Raw genomic sequence first — 23016 nt, forward strand, 5'->3', positions numbered from 1 at the left:
CATTATGCTTCCAATATCTTCCCAGGCGGTAGTACCTCCCTGTTGGGTAGCTGCCTACTACCTACAATAAATAAGGTGAGCCTCCTTATTAGATATTCCTTGGTAACTACCTACGATGGTTCAATTACTGTACAAAGCCCTCAGGTCTGTACTTATTTTATTTTTATCCTGTTCGCCACTGATCAGCTCGCTCGCTTTATTCTTTACTGATAATTGTTCAGAAATTGGATGAAAATCTGTATACGACGTAGGGATGACTTCTTTACCCGGGGTAGACCGACGTAATTAATGGCACCGTCGCAACAGAGTTGAGATGTGGCAACAGCGACATTGTTGTGACTTAGAATGGCGCGTAAAGTTGTCTGCTGGTGGTGATCAGTTTACGTTCTGTTTACAAGAAAATAAAGGTAAATGAACATTAGAAATTTAATGAACTATTTTCTTCACATCTTATTCACATGGTCTTACTTCATGATTGAAATAATTGCGATGGATATGCTATAACAGTCACTATCATGAATTATCTGATCTTGTTTTGAAATTTGTCAGTGATTAGTCATGGCTGTCTTATTACTTTATAATATATGAACCATAGGTGTAGCTACGACTCTCAGGAGGAAGGGATTGGTGAATCATGCCAAGGTCAAGTCCTACTGCTGTTTCTGAGGAAAACATGGTGTTTGCAGTTGTCTTGTTTTTTAGAAGTCTCTTATTTTATTTTTGTCTGTCAACAAAATTTACACAGCCTTTTTGTGTATTGTGTTAACCGTTAACGTTACTCTTCTGTCAGTCCGCGATGTTGGCAACAACCTATCACTTCCGCTATAACTTTTGCTTCTATTGTCTTTAGGTATTGTCTGCTATTGGGGAAATGCTTTTTATCCGAGTTAGGACATGTATTATATAGCTTGGTAAAGCGACCATCTGCTAGGTTTTCTCTGATACCATAATTAGCATACCTGGGAGAAAGATGATACTGGTGCAAGGTGTTACTTCACTATTCTTCAAAGTAGCTACAGAACTTTAGGTGGCATAGAAAATACTTGAAGTGCATTGATGAATGTCCTCTAGATAGTAAAATTCAAATTAAATATCGGTGCTACTATAGCACGCAGTCTACAAAGATAGTTTTAGTCTATCCTAACCTAACCAAAGTATCTTGAAGACCACACTGTAGTAGCATTAAAATATCTATATACAATACAATGCAGTAATTGAAATTTGAGTTTGGGAGCTGTGATCATGGCAGAAATGACCACAGGTCGCTACAACTGAACCATTCCTTATATAGCTAGTGGCTTCATAGTCCTCGCTTCACCAGTGTGCTGACTTGCCACAAATTGCAGCAATTCAAGCAGCCCAACATTGTGAAAATTTCGTTCCCTAATTACAATATAGTTGTGGAATATTAGAATGTCATGTTCATGGTCAATATAGAGCGAGGGTGTATTAAACATTTACTATACTGACTATTATGAACAGAGAGCTTTCTATTCAGGAAAATCTTTAAGAATCATGACATATTTAAAAGTAATTAATACTTGGGGATGATGATGATGATAAATTAAGCTATTGTATTTTGTTATATTTCAGCAGCAGACAGCTTGGCCATCATGAGTGAGTTTAAGATTCATCACCATGTTAGTGAACTGTTTGCTCTTCTTGGGTGAGTACAGAGCTGATTACACTGTACACTGGTATTTGCTGATATCTGTGTACAGTACTCTACATGCTGAAATGTATCCCAGCATTATATGTATAAATGGCAAACCAATTGTAAACTTTTATGACAATTTTATGGAATAGATATTATTTTTATTATTATTTTGAATACACACATGAATAACCTGTACAGTATGTTGTATGGTTTTGACCACCATCCTTAATGTAATGGAAAACTTACAGTTGTGTAAAGTTTATTGTGTGTATGATTATGGTGGGACAAGTACTGTTCAGTAGCTACTGCAGTATCAAATATTTATTACTAAACATTTAACAACAAAATAAGACACATGAAAAAACAGGATATTTATTGTAATGGCAGACATTATCTAGTGAAGTTACAGTATTGTAGTATTAAGAACTGTTCCCAGAGCTACTTGACCTCCAACTTGTAAGTACAGTACTGTACTGTATGTGTTTACAGTAATGACTTGAACACATTTATTCTTTCAGAATCAGAGCAGATGCTGCTGAGAGATATACAGAAACTTTAAGTGAATCTGTTGAGCGGTTCATCAACACACAAGTGTCAGCATCAAGTGCAGTGAGGATCCTGGCTGAGAATGCCCCTAATCCACAAGCTTTCCTTAATAAATATGACGAACTCAAGAGCCGCAAGTAAGAAAAAAAAAATTCAATGAGCTTTCCCAGTAAACTTGATGAGGTCTAAGGCTGAGTGTAAGGTGAAGTAATTACGAAGCAGTCTTATTCAGTATCATAAACACTGATAAAATATAACCTTTTTTAATCAGGTTCTTTTACTGGACCTGTCCCAGAGCCTTATCACGGTGAGGAATATCAGCTGGGTAAATTTTTTGGATGAATTTAATTTTTTTATAATTCATTATGATCATGTAAGACTGATGAAGTTATTTTTGTACTCAGACTGCATTATTCATCATTATTACCTTGCAATATTAGTTAAAATAAATTTGATTAAATTTCATTATTATATACAAATTCAGTAAATGATAAGTTTTTCAATCAAGTGAATAATAACCTTTCATAAAGATAGTTGGGCCAAATAATAACTTTAAGTATAGTACATAGAAAAAGGCCTGCATTATTATATAAAAGAATGGACTGTGAATAATTGGATAACAAATAACAATCGATTTTAATAAAAATCGATTATTTTGATTTTTATGAGAAAAAAATTTGATTTTTTCCAACCCTGTAGTTATACACATCTGCATCGTGGGCATACTGCCAGAGTTATTTGTACCGTAGCCTCAGTCTAGCAGTGTCAGCATCTTATGGGGTACTGATCTTGTTGCTTGGTCCATACATACCCAGTGCGTTTCAATTGATTCTTTTTATCATGGTGGATAGTGTATTGACAATGCCTGTTTGCACTTGTCTGCTAACTTCAACCACATATGTAAGTTCTTTCCTAAATACAGATTTTAGGGTTCTGTTTGACAGTCTTAAAATATATTAAACAGTGTTTTATTGGACACACATTTAGCTAGAGAATCAACTCTCATTTTAAAAGGTCAATATGAGAGGATATCCATAGCAGCCTGATCCTAACACCCTCATCATCAAAGTGCACACACACACTTATGTCAGGCTTCAGAGACAAGTATATGGTACCTGTACTTTGAGTTGAGGCTGGTATAGGTAGTGTTATGAGGTGTTGTGGATAGCACTGTGGGTACTGCCTCTTCCCCCAACTCTGCCATCCTCTTGTGAGGGGAGAGTAATTGCCCCACGAGGTACTGTTGCTGCCTCTCTTCTCCAATAATAGTGGAAAGTGTCATTACATTAATTATTCCCCCTTAACTTGCTAATTAAGTACTGTATATGTAACTAAGAGCCTCATTGAAATTTTGCTGTCATACTTTTTTTTAGTTTTTTGTCGCTTGATGCCTTTTGCTAGATAGCTCCTGTTTGGGGTGTAAGACAGTAGACCACACCACTAACTGGCAGCTGGAGGATAATCTTACTGTCAGCCTTCCCTACCCTTTGTGTCTATCTTCCTCATAAGGTTGCCCTTAGTGGCAGGAAGTCTAAAGACTACTGTCTACCTAGCCAGTACAGTACACACATCATTCTAAAGATAATAACCATTTTGAATCCAGTACCCAGGTGCATACCTCAGAGAGCAGTGAAAACTTAATTAATAGATTTATACAGTTCTTAGATTCCAGTCTCAAGTAAGGGCCCCTAGCTTAGGATTTTGACCCCTTAGACTTATCAACAAAAACAGAGTTGCTCAACCCTGACTATTGTAAAATGGGATTTCGTGATAAATTCTTTATACAATACAAGGGAAGTCTTACCCTGCTAGAAACCCATAAGCTTGTCGAGTTAGATACACAAGTCACCCAAACCGCTCATTTTAAATTGGGATTTTAAGGCCGATCTCATTTTTTCTTCAAGTTTATGTTCCTTGAATATTACAGTCATATCGTGACAGTTAATAGGGACTGGCTGTAAGTGTTTGCCTGTATGAATTTATTAATAACAAGTCTTGGTAACATTGGTAGTACTGTACCTCATATGTGATGACTATTAGATGTAGGGATTTTATACTCTTGAGTGATATTATTTTATTGACAAGTGTTGTAATTGCTTGTAGAAATATTCATTCTCTTTATGAATCTCTTACAATGATGTATACTTGACCAACAGATCACAATTCAGTTGATAGTAAAAGATATTAAATCATATCAGAGAATATCTTGTGACCTTAATTAATCCCAGCGTTCGAGACTTGGACCCATTGGTAGTGTTCCTGAGTGGTCTGGTGGAGGACGAAACTGTTAGAAAAGCAGTAGAAGGCAGCTCCAAGTTGAGACTACAGGAAGAGGGCATGACACTCACCACCGTCCCCTCAATTGTCTCCGATATTGAACATGCTGCTGAGACAAAACTCTCCAAAGATCAGCTCAATGAGGTGCAGTATTCTGTTTGCATATGATATTTAGAGAAATTGCCTTCATGATCCAATAATATTGTGCTGCTTCAAACACTGCTTACTGCTAGAGTCCTGTTTACTCATAAAATATTGTAATCATTATTTTCTTTTAATTTAAAGATGATTTATTCAAAGATTATATAAATATTTACCATCATTGGATGACATAGGCATACAACCACCATGACTCTGAATCAAAGGTCATGGTCAAAGTTGATAATATTTGATAATACTGTAGTCCGTGGCACCGGTGGTAGAGCAGTACCGCTCTTGCCTCGCAAGCGAGATGTCACGGGTTCGATTCCTGGGCCGGTGGAAAGTTGTTTGGACAAACTTCCTGGCCCCCATTGGTCCCTGTTCACCTAGCAGTAATATAGGTACCTGTTGTAAATCGAAAAGTTGCGAATTCGTATTCAGGGAAAGTTGTTGGAGCTTCCAATAACTTACTGACAAAAACCTATGACTTCAGGCTTCTATGCCCTTGGAAAAAAAAAACCTATGACCCTTCAGCCTTCTACGCCCTTAACTCATGAGACATAAAGGCAAGCATGAACTTAGCATGCTTCCCAGTTGGGCGCTGTAAGCGCTGCTGCGCTTCACCTTGCACAGGATGTAGGGATGTGCCCCAAAAAAATACTGTAGTCCCTTAGTTGTAGAAAAGTCTTCTTGGTGTACATTTACTCATTGCTTTACCCTGTCCTTGAATTGTGTCTTCACTTGCCCTTTAGCCAACCCAGTTTTTCATTACTACTGTATTCGTGTTGAAATAATTTCCTCCTCTTCGTTTTATCTTATTTTTATAGGGTTATTTCTCCTCTTTCAGTGACTAATGGGTAGTAGTAGTAGTACTGTATATCGTAATTTGTTATCATTGCTCGGGATTTTTCCAGAATTGCCATTGTTATGTAAAATATGGTGGGTAAACCATAACAAAAATAATTTCTAACATGTATAGCTGCCAACCTTCCGAGAGCATTGTGTTGGCACCGAATGTAAGCTTCTTTAACCCCTTGTTTACTGATGTCTCTGTGTGCTGAATAAATTCGTCTGGCTTTAACCAAATAAGATATTAAAAGTGGCGTCCCTGTAGTGAAGGGGTTAGGACCCAATTTGATCAACACTGGTGCAGGCTCAGGTCATCCACTATGGTGGATGACCTGAACACAGTTAAAAATGTGCTTGTGGTGTGAAAATCCTGGCTTTGTGCAGATACATAAACTTGGAGCTGGGATTATGGCATTATTGTTGCTGATTGGTCAAACATTGGCTGTACCAACCTTCTCCATCATCCTATTTAGGGGGGAGTGGCAAACCACTACTCCTGCCCCCTCACTCATGGCTCGCTATGTAGAGAACAAATCAACCACAGCCTCATTATCTCCTAGTTCAGGTATACCTCTTTATATTACAGGAGCTACCTGCAAAAAAGATGCAGTTTAGAGAACTTTTGTTTTGTGTTCATTCTTTCAGGGAACAGTCATGCCACAAATGCATCTTTTATGTTCTTGCTGCTGAAGGGGTTGATAAATCCTTAGTCATTCTGTTTTCAATGTTTCTACAGCTCCGAGATCGATTGCTGAGGGAATCCCAGGTCATGCACGCCCCTAGTGAAGCTCTGCGCAGTGTGGAAAGAGGCGAGAAGAGAACTGTGCGTCTGGGACCTCCAACACCAACTTGGCTAGACAACAGACCTTATCTTTCACTAGATTTTGTCAAGTTGGAGCATCGGCAAGCGATAGGGGCACTGGGTTAGTTGATCATCAGCCATATTTTCATAGCAAAGAATATGAATGGGGGTTTCACACATGCCAGCTCTTGGTTTGAGCTGGATCACATCATATAAGTGTTTGAGTCTGATAATTAAACAGTATTACTTCTGCAGGAGATGTAGCATCAACATCACAGGAGCACCAGCTGATTGAAGATGTGTTGAGTGTGATGATGGGGGTTGAAGGAATGTACATCACAGTACAACCACCAGCCAAGCATTATGATGCCCCAGAGTTCACAGTTGATCCTTCTGTAGGTATGTAATAGTGCTCAGGGTACAATTGCTGTTAATTATCATCTTAATTTCCTTCATTCTTTGAAAAATAAACACTTGGAATACATCACTTAATTTTGAATTATTGTTTTAAGAAGAGAAAATAGACATGTTCCAGGAATACTGCACTAAAACCTTTAGAAAATGAAGTCCTTATATTCATCTAAAATCACTTCATTTAAGACAAAATAAGTACAGTCTCTCCCCGACTTACGACGGGGTTAGGGACCCAATTCCAGGTCGTAAGTCAAATTGGTCGTAAGTCGAATTGGTCGTAAGTCAAATTGGTCGTAAGTCGAAAATGCAAAAATAATACAGGTTGACAACCCTTTATCCGAAATTCCAAAAACCGAAAAGCTCTAAAAACCGAAAGTTTTTTTGTGGGCAAAACTTTTTTTTTTTTTTTAAACACGGATTAGCCCACCTGGGCATAGATCACTGACCCACATTGGGGCCTGGGGGGCGAAAATGTAATAATAATAATAATTATTCATAGTAAATAAAAATTTTAATAAAAAATACACCAAAATAAAATAATAATGATAATAATAATAATAATAATAATAATAATAATAATAACAATAATACTGTAATAATAAGATAATAATAATAATAACGAAATACAAGAATGAAAAAAAAAAGATCCAAAGTGAGAAACACAACCTAGACCTATGAATTATTATTATTATTATACTTGTTATTGTATTTTCGCCACCCAGGCCCCAATGTGGGTCAGTGACTTGTGCCCAGGTAGGCTAAAAAAAAAGAAATTAACCATTCTGAAAGCCGAAAAATTCCGAAATGCCTCTGGCCCCAAGGATTTCGGCTAAGGGATTGTTAACCTGTACATAGAAAATCTAAAATGGGTGTCTCTTTTTCTTCTCAGCACCACAAAACTCTCACTTTTAGGCATGCCAGCCATTTTAAATGGAATTACAAACGAAAATTTTGTCAGTACACAGTGCAATCACTAACGTCGGGACTCGAAAATATGTAATTTGAAATTTTTTTTGTACGACTGGGGCGGTCGTATGTCCGGGTGGTCATAAGTCGGGTAGGTCGTAAGTCGAGGAGTGGCTGTAATAGAATGGCAAAAGTCATCTGGTAAATACACTACTGTAAATTTCAAGTTTAACCCCGTTTGTATCGGCGTTCGTTCGTAAGTCAGACGTTCGTAAATTGGCGACCCCCTTATGGAACCCAGAAAGTTTAGTGTGTTCAAAATATTACATAAGCCAAAATGAATTTTATACCCCCAACACATGGCACTGGTTACTCACACTGTATATTAACAACTAAGTCAACTAATTGATAACTTGAGAACCCTTAAGTTTAGTGGCTGGAACCGATTCATTCATTAGTTTATATCAAGAGTAACAAATTGGAGATTATAAGGTGGTTTGATGCTGGTGAGTGATGTTCACATTGGTGTTGGTCATGTTGCTAGAAGTGAAGAGAATTGACGTCCAGAAACACTTTTGTACCTAACCGTCTACAGGACATGATGTCAAGGAAGGTTTTGGGGGGTGGACTTGCTGCCAATGGGTGGTGCTAGCTTATGTGAAGTGACCAATAAACTATATAGATGATTGGGCCTGGTAGTTTTTATTTATTGATGGACTTGTGTAATTACTATCTGTTACACACACACTTGGATGTTGAAGCGATGTGCTAACATTATAACGGCAATGATTGTGTTTGCTGTCGATTTTTTCACCCTTTATTATACTATAGGTGGAAAATACATGAGAAAAAACTATTAATACTGTATTTATATGTCTTCCATTAGAACCTTCTCTGAGTACACTGGTGAGTCGCATTTTGCCTTTGTGTGGTTACTACTCTCAGCTTATAAGATTTGTGGAAAACAAGAGCTGTTATCATCACGGCCTGGTGAATCAGGCTCTGTCTGCAGCTATAACCAACCTCATCAAAGATTATATGGTGAGCAAAATGTACTTAAGAATTAACTTATATTCCTCTCCCACTTGTGTGTATGTTTGTGTGCGTGGAGTGGATCAAGGGTTACAGAAACCTCGGAGAAGGGAAAGAAGTAATGAGGTGAGTGATGAAGCGGGTAAGAGAAGACAACAAGTAGAAATACTCACAGATGCTTGCTCATATCATCAACTTACCTACGGAAGAATATTTTCGGCATTCACAGTGACACAGTACAGTATTTAATTTTAATTTGAGTTATCAGATTTGTTCGTTTCACAATCACTTCACTGTCTGTTTTTCTAGTTGATCTCTTAAATAATTTGTGTGTGTGTGTATGTGTGTGATTTCTAATCTTGCTTTTAAATAAACATTGTTCTATAATTGTTTTAATTATTTGCCTCAGCATAGTATTTGTTAAAACAAGAGTAGACTGAATTGGTTTATAACAGGCATTTTAACTCCTACAGTATATAACTTTTAATATCCAATCTGCTAATTTCTAGGTTGAATAAGGGCTTATAATTATGTAGTGTAACATGATGTGTGTTACAGCTGCTGGTAACACAGCTGGAGGAGCAGCACCAGCACTGGGCCCTCACTCTACACAAGCTTTATTTCTATGTGGAGAAGACTATGGCTGTCATGGATATGCTGGCTTGTGTTACCAGAGTCATTAGTAAGGTGGGTGAAGCTTATTACATGGTACACTAACTTATTTTATATTTCCATTTCACTAAATTAAGTCTTTTATTATGTATCTATGAAGACATATTAGCTGGTCTATTGTGTATATACTGTGTACAGATGAATACAGAGTTTTGCGTGATGTGTACATATTAAAAAAAGATACAATTTGAAGGCTATGAACAATTCTTTACATATTTAATCTAATTCCAAATACAGTACTGTATGTCCTTGCTAAACCAGACCTCAGCTAAACTAAATATAAACTTACATTGGTTGATTTAGACATCAATACTTTGCTTGGGGGAAAGGTGCTGCACTCTGAATGGGTGTTTGTGGCAAGTCCCCTTAGATTCCTTATTTTGGGTTTGATTCTAAATTGGTGGTGTTAGCAAGTTAGCACAGTGGATGATAATGAGGAGCGGAATACCTGTACCAAGAAGGGAAATGAAAGATGGGGTGTAAATGGTACTAGATGTGAAGGGGGTTGGGGCGCCATTAAGCAGTCGTACACAAGGATGACAGGCAGGAGAGCACGGTGCTGTCAGGTGGTGTTCTGGAATGGAGTCATGGACATGCTGTTATTGAGTGTTCATATTAGGTTGTGTGAAGCATCAGGGATAAATCAGATGGAGATGCTACTGTTATAGAAAAAAACCACCATTCTAGAACAAATCTTTTACACCAATTAAAGGGAACAAAGGAAAGGATAGTACAGTACTGTGTTATTGGTATGTACAGTACAGTACTCCATTTGTTCTTCATTATAAAGGGAAGAATATTACAAGAATTACATGAAAAATTTTATTATAATGAAAGGCTGATAATTTAACAGAAATAGTAAAGTTAGAAAAATGGTGTGTGTGTGTTCAGAGGTATATGTCAGCCAGGATGATTAACTGTGAGCTAACCAAAAGATGTTAATTTAAAGAAAATATTGATTCCTCCAGTGTTTTTCACAATGTTATCACTTCATACATTTCACTTCCAACCTTATGATTCCATGTGTACATTTTCCAATCAGTCTGAAGGTGTCTCTTTTCCCCGAGTAGTCTGAGGCTCACGGAGGTGCAGTTCTAAGCATCCTACATGACCGCACTGTCAGTCTCACAGGGTGCGGACAACTGCAGCATGTTATGGTGTTTCTGACACAATCTGCAGCTGTCCCGTACATGAACATGCTGGCCAAGTGGCTCTACAGAGGGATCATAAATGATCCTTATAATGAGGTGAGTTGCTGTTTTGTTTATTACTACTGTATACAGTATTTGTAAAATGATTAATTGAAGTATATTTCATTTTATAGAAAATTTTTGTGTTTTAACCATCAAGTCTATAGGTAGCACAGCCAGCCCACCCTTGACATTTATGGCTGACACTAATCAAATAATAACAAGTTTGTGTATGTGGGAGAGAGAGAGAGAGAGAGAGAGAGCGCATGCATGCATGTGTGTGTGTAATTTCAAAAATTTAAATATGTATTTTGAAAAGAATTCTGTAGTCTTCTGGTTTTTGTCACCCACGGTATTCCATGACTTTCAAGTTATGTATTTGTATTTTCAGTTCATGGTTGTGGATAGAGAGAGCGGTAACGAAGAGAACGAGGATGAGGATCTGGCTGACGATTACTGGGAGAAGCGGTACTCAACTATCCCTCACAACATTCCCACATTCCTCCAGGCACATGCTAACGTCATCCTTCGTACTGGCAAATACCTTAATGTTATCAGACAGTCTGGTGAGTGATTGCATATCCACAACTTTCATGACCTCCTCTAACAGCTTCAGGCCTCCTGTAGTTTTCATGTTCAAGTGCATCATCACCTTTTACCGTGTGAGTATTGTATTGCCAATCACACACTCAAGCCTGTCAGCTGGAACAATGCATTACAGTACAGTACATCTTAACTACATAATCATTTTAGAATCTCATGTCACTCATTGATGACCATAAATTGTAAATGTAAAAGTAAAGTATAAAATCTGTTTTTGTGACTGAGGGGAAGAAACAAGTGACCTGATTTCTTCTTCTCTCTGGGTGGTGGTGTAGATTGGCTGGATCTGACATGGTCATAGTATGAACTTGCTGTTAAGAGTCAAAGACAGTTTGAAACATATATGGGATTCCACCCAAGACCTAAAGTTGCACAGATCCTGAGACAACCAACCACTGGTCAGATAGGATCATATCACTGAATCAACTGGATAAAGAACTGCTTTTAGCAAGAACATTATTTGCATAGGTGATTTATCCTGCCACTAGACGTGTCAAAACCATATGGTAAAGGGAAGCTCAGTCTTAGGATGTTTTTTAGCCATCTTTCTCGCAAGTCACTTGTTTCTTCTGATGAATCTTCCCCCTCTGTCATAAAATGGGATTTCAACCTTCACTCTTTTACTGTAATAGTTTTCATTCTGATTGGTTGAAAGCTTTTGAATCCTTATTTTCACAACCAGTGGTCCAACTGCCACCATGTTCCTTCAACCCTGATGTACATGATCAGTTGGACAATGTTATACTGAAAATAGTTGTGTACTGTATTTCCAATCAAGACCTTTTAATTAAGTAATGGAGGCATTAATTAAAGACGTCTCCAGTAATGACATTCTCATTTAATTAGACCGTAATAAGAAAAATTCATCCAGAGTTTATGTCCTGAATTATGCTAACAATCTTGCTAATCTTGTAATAGCAATACCCAACATCTTTTGCTTCTTTGCTCTTGATGCATAATTTTAAAAGACACTCAACGTATTCAGCTTTTCTCTTTATACCCCTGTGGTAGACCGTAGTGTGGTGTGCCCCGACCAAGAGGAACTTGTATACAGTGTGCGTGGTTGTTCGTACGCTGAGGTAATAGAGCGAACATACAACTTTGCCTCCAAGAGACTGCTGGAGTTGTTAATGAAGGAAAAGGACCTCATGGGCAGATTAAGGTGAGTACATAGTTGTATATAAGTTCAAGAATAGAATCACTCTTTTGCAGTACAGGTATATTCATCAACTTGTGATTCTTTTTAACCTGATATTGTAATTGTTATTTATTCCCTGCAGATCAGTGAAGCATTATTTCTTACTTGACCAAGGAGATTTTGTGGTCCAACTTATGAGCTTATGTGAGGATGAACTGAGTAAAAACATTGATGATGTTGTGCCCACAAGACTAGAATCCTTGCTGGAGTTGGCACTGAGAACATCAACAGCCAATTATGACCTGTACAAAGATGACATTGAGTGTGACCTTCAGCCCATAACCCTCATGAACCAAATGCTGAGGATTCTAAGGTATGTTGATAGCTTTGGTAAATACAGTCCTCTTAGTTAATGACAAGTACAACACACAGTAGCGCTTCTGATACTGTCCCGTTTTTACATACAAAACTTAGTACAGTACTTTGCATCAATTGAGAAAAGAATTCCTAGGAAGATATTGGAGGCATAATGTGTTGTTTAATGTGCCTGGGTTGGTTAATCCCCTTTAAATAATAATAATAGCTTTATGGGACCACTTTCGTATCGGCGGATGTTTGTAGGTCAGATGTTTGTAGCTAAGACTGGGTGATATATTATCGGTAATAAGTAATGGTTATCCTTCACTCCCAAAACATAAGTCATATATTGTGGTGATGTCAGTATGTTTCTAAAATGAAAAATATTTCACAAAACAAACTTATAAAGCTTTGGCTTGTCCAACAGCATTGAAACGGAGGACGAGCGGGACTATTACCCACAAGATGAGCGGCTGCAGTTGACTGGCCTTCAAGGGTTCTCACTTGGCTATCGAGTAACGTGGCCAGTGTCGTTGGTGCTGGACCGTAAAACTATAGCTTGTTACCAGATGATCTTCAGACATCTCTTTTACTGCAAACATGTTGAGAAATTACTCTGCAGGTAAATCATATACTGTACTGTTCTTTATTTCTGGTACAGGGGAATTTAAGCTTAGGCAGTTAAGAGTTCCAGTACAGTACATTATGTATTACTCAGATATAACATACTACTGTATTAGCATTGGCTGGAACACAGTCTAAGGACCTCATAAGGCACCCTGTATAAAAAAAAGAATCAAGTTCTGCCAGAAAAGGGAGGTTTCAGGATCAAACCTCCTTTTTCCATTTGTTATATGATAAATTTCATGAAACATTTCTTTAGGGTAATGTTATAATATTGTATGTTACAGAGTGTGGGTCAGTAATAAGGTGGCCAAGAGCTTCCCACTGTCAGCCTCCCGCACCTACACTGCAGCTTTTGCTCTGAGGCAGCGGATGCTCAACTTCATTCAAAATATTGAGTACTATATGATGTTTGAGGTGATAGAGCGCAACTGGCAGACTTTCATAAATAAAATGCAGAAGGTTAGTGCCGAAGCTCTTTATTCTGTATGCTGTACCATGGATAATCGATCCCAGCAATACTTTTACAGTGGGAGAAGTGTAAGACTATCATGAGTAAGATGTCACATGTACCATAATTTCTTTGTTGTTAGTTAACAGTATTTGCCAGCACTGCATGCTTTAGTTTTGCTCAGCAGCCTAGCAGCAGTCTTGTACAGTATACAGTACATAATCTCGACCAATGTAAAAATACCTATGTCCCAGAATTTTTTGGGAAGAACTTTTGAAATAGAAGGTGAAAGTTCAATTGGGATTAAATATTGTGACAGTTTTGCTTGTGTTAGTGTGAAGAATGAAACACCAAAACTTTTATGGTCTTACATAGATGACTCCACAGAACAGGAAAATGACATACAAAGTACAAGTGACAAAGCTGCTAGGTATCGTCCTCAGGTCCATTTTGTAGGTTTCATACATCCTCATTATAGCAGAGTACTGTACTTTTTAATGATGTTCGTTACCTTTTTTTCTGCTTAATAACTTCTGTAAGATGACAACCCCAGGGAGGAAAAGATAACCTCACCCAGGGCCTTGTGACGCAGTTAATAGCTTTATGCTCTAAACTTTCACGAACTAACTCTTATTTCAGTAGGTGACTCATGTAATCTACTCAATAAGATATTAGTATTCGGGGCTTCTCTCATGATTAGTGTGTCCTCTCCTACTGCAACCTTCACTAATAGGGAAGGAGAAGATAAGAGAGGAGACCCAACAAGCTTGTGATGCCATTAATTAGTGAACATCTCATTGTTTTGTCTCAGGTCAGTCACAGATGGTTTTTAGATGTGAGCCTCTTCTTCCTGAGCCACACAGACCCAATTAACACAAGATCCTACTGCTCAATCTAAGTTTCTCATTATAAAACTGCAATTTCAGGTGTTTGGGCTGTGTAACACTCTCCTCGATTATGTTATTTAGGGATTAGTTACATGTTACAAGCATTAATTTAGGTTTGGTTATGATTTAATTGGGTCTTCTCCCACTAGGTTACTTGAGGGGAAACATTTGCTTCTACTGTTTCCTTCAGAGTGATTGTTGCAGCTGGGGAGGTTAGACAAATCTCAAGATCAATCTCGGCCATTAAAATCATGCATCCTCGGCCTAGACCAATGATTTAGTGAGCTCAAAACACGAGTTGCCGGATCGTAGAATAGGATTTCAGCATCAGTCTACATTTCTCGAGTGTTTTCTTATACAATATATTCTAATACTTGTAATTATTAACAGGTGGAGAATGTAGACGAAGTTTTAGCATTCCATAATGACTTCCTGAGTGGTTGCCTGAAGGATTGTATGCTCACCTCACCAGAGCTCCTCCGCATGATATCCAAACTCACCTCAATATGTGTCAGCTTTGCCAATTTTATAGAGGTTAGTGTTTTGCTGTGCATCAAGCTCATTGGAACTATAACATATTTTCTCTATTCATTGGTTGGAGAATTTGTTCATACATTCATATTTGTAAGATATATTGATGCTTATGGTTCTAGTGTTGCATATAAGTAGAAGATATATTTACAACACTTAAATTTTTATTGTATAGAAAGCTGAAATATACAATTACAGTGGAAAGTGATGTAAGTTAAACGAGAGTATTTCAGATCAAATTACATTACAGTGCATACAGTACAGTACAGATCCACCTTCAACAATGTATTGAAACAAGTAAGAATTAAATCTCAAGACTGTAAGAAAGGGAAGGAAAATTCCACATACATTACAATACCCAAAACATTTTTCCATTGTCTGAAGTTAAAACTGGACTAAGGAAGTGTATCTACTGTATATTAAGAATCATATTGATTTTGGGGTTATTTAATCTAGAATATCCTAAGTTCTCTAATGACTTTTTTAATGAGTGTTAAGGGAAACTGAGTATTATTTTTTTAAAGTAACTTGTATTGTATCTGACATCATAATTAAGTATTGTGGTTTGATATCTAACTTATTCATTATAATTTTTGCTTCTAATTCTCTCCTTACCATTTTCTCTTTGATGCTCTTTCCTCTCCTTGCCACATGTAAATTCCTGCCCAAATTTTGCCAACATCTGTCATGATCTCTTCCCAACCTCAACTCTATCATGGTGTCTCTTCTCCACCCTACCATGATATTCCCTTCCCAATTCAACCATGTTCCCCCATATTCTGATACATTATCCCATCCCCATTCTATGATAATGCTTCCCTTCCTTCTACCATGATCCCCATACCTCCCCCCTTCTACCATGACCCCCAGAGAATGAGAAAGTACTACTTGGAGGCAGAACTATGGATGTCTGATGAAAGAAGAGACTCGATAGATCGTGAGGTACTCGTAACGAGGAGTTTTCACCAACCGTGCCTTTATAGCGTGCTTTAATATTATTATTATCATTAAATGGAGTTCCATAGTATACTTGGGAAAATAATACATTTGCATGATGATAGTGAATTACCCAGGTAGATCGAAGACTTGATTTGATTAGCTGAACAAAGACTAGTACTGAATCATCCTGACAGATCGGAGATTTATTCAGTATGACGAGCAATGATCGTTTTTTTTATCTCCGTGGCACACTGCCTATCAGATACTGTTAGGTAATTGGTTATTAGTAGAGCTTCGAATTATCTGGGATTTTTTTTTATCAATAACATTGCATGACAAATATGACTGAGAAAAGAGAAAAGGAAGATATGTGCTGCAACTACAAAGTTATATATTGGCAGTAAATATGGTGGTGTGTGTATATATATTTATCAAAATTAGGTGTTTATAGTTTTTCAAAGATATTAGTAGTTTTCATTAATAGTTGAGTGTATTAACATCTCTCGGCAGTTACCATAAGATCCTTTCAGTAGTTACATGTAACTACTAGTGTGTTACTCAGTAGTGAAGGGGTTAAGCCAACACTGTTATGTGGGTGTGAAAAATAAACCCTCCCTAGATAGAAGAGGAATAAGCCGATTGGAATTGACGTACTTGAAGTTCATATGTCGGGGGAATAAAATGCAGTGGCTAAGACATTCAGAAAATTAGACTCGGATTTAGAAATACTTGTGGAGAAAATGGGAAGTGAAAGTTAAGCTGGAAGAACATGTAATTCAGTCGTGGATGGTAAGAGGGGTAGACCGGGGAGGAAGGGATGGAGGTGTGTATGTGAATGATCAGTGGAAAGGATTGCATCATATGGTGTGGGGGAATGTCACAGCAGTTAAAATGAATGGATAACATCAATTGAAGATAGATAGATAGAGTGTGTACTGTGCTATATACTTACAACACTAATCAACAGAATATTCGAAAAATGGCTCACATAGGCTACAAGAAAAGAAATAAGTAGTAATTATATAACGAGAAAGATTTACCGTATATAAGACGGCACATTCCATCTTTGAGACGTATGTTGACGTTTACTATAGCTGTTGGCTGCCATAGTTTCCTCTCTGTATCAATAAGTAAAATGATAGAGAAAGATTTTGCATGGATTCCCAGCCTGGACTTGAATCTAGGAAATGGCATGTATTCCAGGCTCATAAAGTATTATTATTATTATTTTTTTTTTTCCCAAGGTTTTTTCTTCATAATATAAACTGACAAAAAGATTAATTAAAGGATTATATTTCCAAATTTCCCATAAGTTAGAGTTCTGCATAATGTACTCTGGTAAAGGTATAATAGGATGGTGTGTTTTGATTGTTACTAGTCGGTTTTGTTTCAATTTTGTTTTCTCTCTCTTGAGCTTTGTGCTTGTAATTACTGTAGGAGGTGGTGTGCCTGCGAGCCTCATTTGTTACCTGTGTTGTACCATGATAATGTTAGAGAGGTTAGGCAGTTTTCTTATTAGTTACCACAGGAAATATTGCATGGATATAGTACTTAACAAAAATGTCCTAATAATGTTTAAAAACAAAATCTTGAATGAAAGAATGTTGGGGCATTTCCACAGTTACCAGAATAATGTTTGTTTTCTAGTGTAACCATTATCAAGCAGATATATTAATTATCTAAAACACTTTTACTCTTGATTTAAACTGATTAAATATTGGAATGTAAAATGAGTGCTGTAAAAATATTTCAGCATTTAAAAAAAGTGTATTTGTACCATTCCTATATGTATGGAAATGCCCAGTGTATAATACAGTATGTACAGTTGCCAGCAAAAGTTCTCCCAAGCATGGCTGTGGGAGGACTTTTGCTGGCAACTGTACATGTATATCACTGAATAACTTGTGGTCCCGATGGCAGGAGTCCCCTGAGCCGGCAGCTACAACCCACGAAGACAGCCAGAGCTTTGAGCAAACAATATCAAGGTTTGAGCTGCAGTTCTCAGGCATGATCTACACACTCATGGAAAGAATCTCAGAGATGGGTCGGGACAACTACAATGATGCTCTGGTCAACGTGATCTACAGGTAAGTCAAATTTACTGGGTTTTGTTGATCAGTCAGTCCATCTTGTGGATTCCCTGGGTGCTACAAGCTTGAGGTGGGAGTATGAACTTTGTGGCTATAGAAGGGAATCCCACATGATAGTACTGTACTGATACTCTTAGATATGTAGGACTTTTAATATCTCTCTCTCTCCCTCTCTTCTTTTTCATCTCATATTTTCTCCTATGGTGTCGCTGAATGAGACACGATTTCTAGAATGTTCCGCAGACTAGAAGGTGCCATAAAATGTCTTCAGCATAGTTTTTGTTATATGATGTCACACAAAAATTAACATAATGAAGAACTGAATTTCAGATCATCACAAATTGCATAACATATTGCTTCTCAATATAGAAAGATATATGACTCTTCAAGAAGTCTCAAAGATAGAAATACAATAAATCTAGATGTAGAAGAAAAACACTAGGTGGTCCACAGTAATGTTTGTAACAATGGGTATTGGGTAAGGTTAAGATTAAAATGTTTTACCTGATGTGTCACTCTCCTACCGGTCACATACACACAACATAGCAACACCTGCAGATTTCCTTAAACTCTTTGGTGAATATCATGAATATTATTTAACTGTATTTGGATTAGGTAAGCCTCACTTCACTGTAGGTCACATTGTTATTTGTATTCTCTTTCACTGGGCACAATGTCCATTTCTGGTACAGTAACAGAAAAAAAGAATTATTACCATTGCTGTTATTGCAACCTCCTTACAGATTGGACTTCAACATGTACTATGCCAAGAAGCATGAGCATCTCAGGATGGCCACATCTCCTGAAGCATCACTTGAATATAACAGTGGACCTGTGTCTGCTGAATATGACAGCCAGCACACCTAGCTTTATATTTATCCATAACTCGCATCATTATTGGATATTTTAAAATACTTGCAGCTTATGTCATAATTTGAAATACTACCGGCACAAGGGGATCATTATGGTTCAGAAACAACATACTGTACTGCACTTGAACTTATGAAGCCTGGGACATTCATAGAGTGAGGTATAGGTTAGAAGAGTAAAGAATATATCAAATTTCATATTTAAGATCAAGATCAAGCTTATTATTCTTTTCTGGGAAGTACCAATGCATTTGATGAAACGTGGGTTGTGTGTCTGCCAGGAGAAGCTAGTTTATCTTCATTAATAGTTTGTATCACACATCCTAGAATATTGGTTAGTTAATAATTGTGTTGTTTGATTTGAGTTTTCAAAATAAAAGTGGGTACAAAGTATTTTGCAGGCACAGAAGGTTAATATTTGGTTTAAATGTTAGATGGGATTTTTCAGTAATATGAAAGATGTAAAAGAAATTGTACAACAGATGGAAAGGCTCCTGGATGTTTCAACACTGGAGAGGTTCTGTTCAGCCAATAAAAGTTGCCAAATTAATATTTGTGTACAGTATTATCCTTTAAAACACTATTACAGTACAGGGAAAATGATCTAGAGGTGAGGTAAATAATTTACTTCAGTTTGATGCATGATTTTTCAGAGATAAAATTAATTGTATGGGGTTACGCTCCAAGATTCATTTGTGTCAAAAAAGCCAATTTGTAGTGCAGCTCATCTACCACATTCAGATTATCTTGTGCACATTAAGCTCCTCACTTAAACTAACTAACTTATTGGTTAGAGTATTAGATGAATACACATGAGAATATAAACAAAGGATAAATGTTTTTACAGTAAATTAGATAACTAAAATTTAAACATTAAATTTAAATTTAATTTTATATATGGTACTGTAGTCTCTTGTTTGACATTGAATTGTGTTCAGTACTGTATATTAATAACTGATAATGTGTTCTTGTGTATATTTTGTATCTTAATTTCTGGAATTTATCTTGTTGATAAGCAAAAAGATGTGAGACTCCAGCTGTGACTACATTAATTAGCAATGTTACAGTAGTACTGTAGTATCACTGTTTATGAATGAATGAGTATTGGTAATGTAATGAAGGACATGATTGGTGGATAGGTTTGCTATACTATAGGTCATATAAGTTGGCTGTTTGGAATCATGGGTTACCACAGGGGATAGGAACACATTTCCACAAGTGTACCAGTTCACAAGCAGAGTTTTCATCCATTTGGATGATGTTTAATTTTGTATATACTGTAAAGTAGTATACAGTAATTCTTATACTGGGGGTCCCCAGGTTGCAAATGGGTTCCATTCCTGAGGACGTTCTTAAGTCGGATTTGTTCATAAGTCGGAACTCATGCTGTGTGCATACTGTACTTACAGAACAAAGTTTAAAATTCCACTAGATCATAGCCTAAGTCCTTATGTACATCTAAAATCACTCAATTTAAGAGAAAAGAAGAAATAGAATGACAAAATACAGTAAATGAAAGTAAAAAATAAGTCCTCAGGTAAATAAAATACTACTGTAAATTTCAAGTTTAACCTCGTTCGTATTGGCAGGCGTTCGTAAGTCTGGAACCCCTTGTACTGTACTGTATATGGTACTGTAATTGAAATTCTTTATTCCAAAATATTTAATGAAATGGAACAGCCTTTGAAATTCATTAGCAAAGTTAAAATTAGCCAAAATTTACAGTTCTGAGAATACCTAGTGCAACTCAAAATGTGAATTCTGGCCAGTTTTAACTTTTGTTAACTATTTTGTAAATAAATTTTTTGAAACAGTAGGATGTACAGTACCATATAAATTATGAAGTAAATAGCCTGTACAGTACAGTAAAAAGGAATGCGACTTAATTTTCATGACTAAAATATTTGATTATCTCAAAAGAATATGGAAATTTTATCCTTGTCTTTTTGCCATGCTATCAAAAAAAAAGTTTGCATACATACACAATTATTCCTTTAGAAATCACCCTAAATTGTACATAATGAATGCAAAAAGATCCACTATTGCTTTGCCAAGTATGTACACCTTGTATCAAGAAGCACCAAAAGAGTCTCGGTTTAGAGGTGAAAGCAGTCAAGAAAGAAGAATATGCATATGTTCCTCATTGAATTTCATACCATATATATTTGTATATACTGTACAGGATGTTTCTCAATCAACAAAAAAATGTTTCTCTACAAAAAATCAGCTCGAGTGCAAAAAAATTCACAGCCAGGAATGCTTCCCTCCCTTAATGAATTGTTCTTGAAGGAAAATTAATTTCAGATACCACAGTTTTAACACATCACAAGGGTTTTCGGTAGTGTGTGACGATGGGTTCTTCTACTCCATGACTGGCCAGAGCAGGTACTGTATGTGTGGTGAGGTGAGTGATTCTCATAGCTACTTTCCATAACATTTAATGCTTTCACCCCTTTACAGAGCCATAACTATTTCCTATTTCATTTTTGCAAGCAATTATAATTCCAGTATATGACAGCACAAACATAAAGACAATATGAGTGAAAATACAATTAGGACATATGGGAATTATTTAAAAACAACAAACTACAATTTGACTGGTGACTGCTTGTTGCCACTGTATTGTCTCTTGCCACTACCTGTGTATGTGTGTGTGTTTTGATCAAGCTTTTGCTCTTGCTCCCAAATAGTGTACACATAGGAGGCACATAATCCAGAAACTTAAAATACTTAGAGGGGATACTTTAATTTGGTAGTTGGGGGTTGTTATTGTTAAATGTAGGTAGTAGGCAGCTACCAAACAGGGAGATATTGGAAGCATAATGTGTTGTCTAATGGTAGACCCTGCTGCCATATGGCATCATGAAAATTGTGACCAAGTTCCAGGTTGCTGGTCTGACTTTCTGCCTCATTTACACACAATTGCAGGGTCTCAATTGTTTCAATTACCATTGACAACACAACATACATATAGTATATTGTTTCTCACTTTTGACCTTTTTTTATTTTTGTATTTATGGTTTTATATTATTATTATTATTATTATTATTATTATTATTATTATTATTATTACTACTAATACTACTACTACTCTTACTACAGAATTATTATTATTATTATTATTATTTACTATGAATTATTATTATTATTATTATTATTATTATTATTGCATTTTTGCCCCCCAGGCCCCGATGTGGGTCAGTGACCTGCCCAAAGCAGGTTTCATTGTTCCCATAGGTTACTAACAGCCACTTCACAGAAATTGAGAGTATATTGTAAACACATACACAGTGCATCATGGGGGCCAGCAAACCTGATATATATACTACAACATGAAAATATATAAATAAATAAAAAACAAGCTAAGATTGCTAGGTGGTAATGGTGGCTACACTATACAGCCACACTCGCTACACTGCCTCTCTCATGCACTTGACTCCCTTCCCACAATGCTCTATTCCATCACCCAGACACTTCTCTCACCCCCACGCATAATATTTCCCCTCACCTCTCCACTGCACCCCTTCCCATACACACCAGACCCCCCACCCACACACTACACCCCCTATGCCCACACACTACACCCCCTATGTCCACACACTACATCCCCTATGCCCACACACTACACCACCTTTCCCACAAGTTGCACTATCTTCCTCACATACTTTCACCACAAAGTACTGTACTATCACCATGGTTGTCATCACCACCAGGGAGAGTACACCTAACCTTACCCAAGACCTAATCTGACTTGACTTCACCATAAGAAGCTACCCGCCTGCAGGAAGTGTCTTAGATCACACTCGGTACTTTGACAACATTCTCTGGCAGGTTATTCCAAGTGTTTACATCCCTTACAATAAAGAAGTCAGCTCGGACAAGTTTCTCTAATAGCATCTTTAACTTGATGCTGTGAGCTGTGAACCCTAGTTGGTGGGCATCATGTCACCAATCTCTTGAAGCTGAATATACCAATCACTAGATGTAGTCTTTATCATATTCCTCCTTGTTTCGATGTACTGTACATAAATATACTTATTA

The 23016-nt window shown here is 37.0% G+C and overlaps 1 protein-coding gene across 4 annotated transcripts; it reads left to right on the plus strand.

Moving 5' to 3' along the window:
- Positions 1-283: 283 nt before the first annotated feature.
- Positions 284-19525, plus strand: LOC121872897 (gamma-tubulin complex component 2-like). 4 transcript variants are annotated; one of them, XM_042375990.1, is made up of 18 exons: positions 284-407; positions 1594-1666; positions 2176-2340; positions 4432-4624; positions 6207-6393; positions 6528-6671; positions 8479-8633; positions 9183-9311; positions 10367-10543; positions 10878-11052; positions 12101-12251; positions 12370-12600; positions 13012-13206; positions 13496-13670; positions 14937-15080; positions 15948-16019; positions 17937-18103; positions 18850-19525. In XM_042375990.1, the coding sequence occupies exons 1-18, from the start codon at positions 314-316 to the stop codon at positions 18971-18973; spliced, it is 2751 nt and encodes a 916-aa protein (XP_042231924.1). In that variant the 5' UTR covers positions 284-313; the 3' UTR covers positions 18974-19525. The 4 variants fall into 4 exon arrangements, with proteins under 4 accessions (XP_042231924.1, XP_042231925.1, XP_042231926.1 ...); XM_042375991.1 differs by having other exon boundaries at positions 1597-1666; XM_042375993.1 differs by lacking the exon at positions 284-407 and adding an exon at positions 788-850.
- The last annotated feature ends 3491 nt before the right edge of the window (positions 19526-23016 follow it).

The sequence above is a fragment of the Homarus americanus genome, unplaced genomic scaffold (assembly GCF_018991925.1).
Source record: "Homarus americanus isolate GMGI-L3 unplaced genomic scaffold, GMGI_Hamer_2.0 scaffold11022, whole genome shotgun sequence".
Taxonomy (NCBI): domain Eukaryota; kingdom Metazoa; phylum Arthropoda; class Malacostraca; order Decapoda; family Nephropidae; genus Homarus; species Homarus americanus.

Coding starts and splice junctions, on each gene's coding strand:
- LOC121872897 (XM_042375990.1), top strand. CDS start 314: ATGTGGCAACAGCGACATTGTTGTGACTTAGAATGGCGCGTAAAGTTG. Junction 6,394..6,527: donor GCAAGCGATAGGGGCACTGG/GTTAGTTGATCA, acceptor TTACTTCTGCAG/GAGATGTAGCATCAACATCA. Junction 16,020..17,936: donor GAGACTCGATAGATCGTGAG/GTACTCGTAACG, acceptor TCCCGATGGCAG/GAGTCCCCTGAGCCGGCAGC.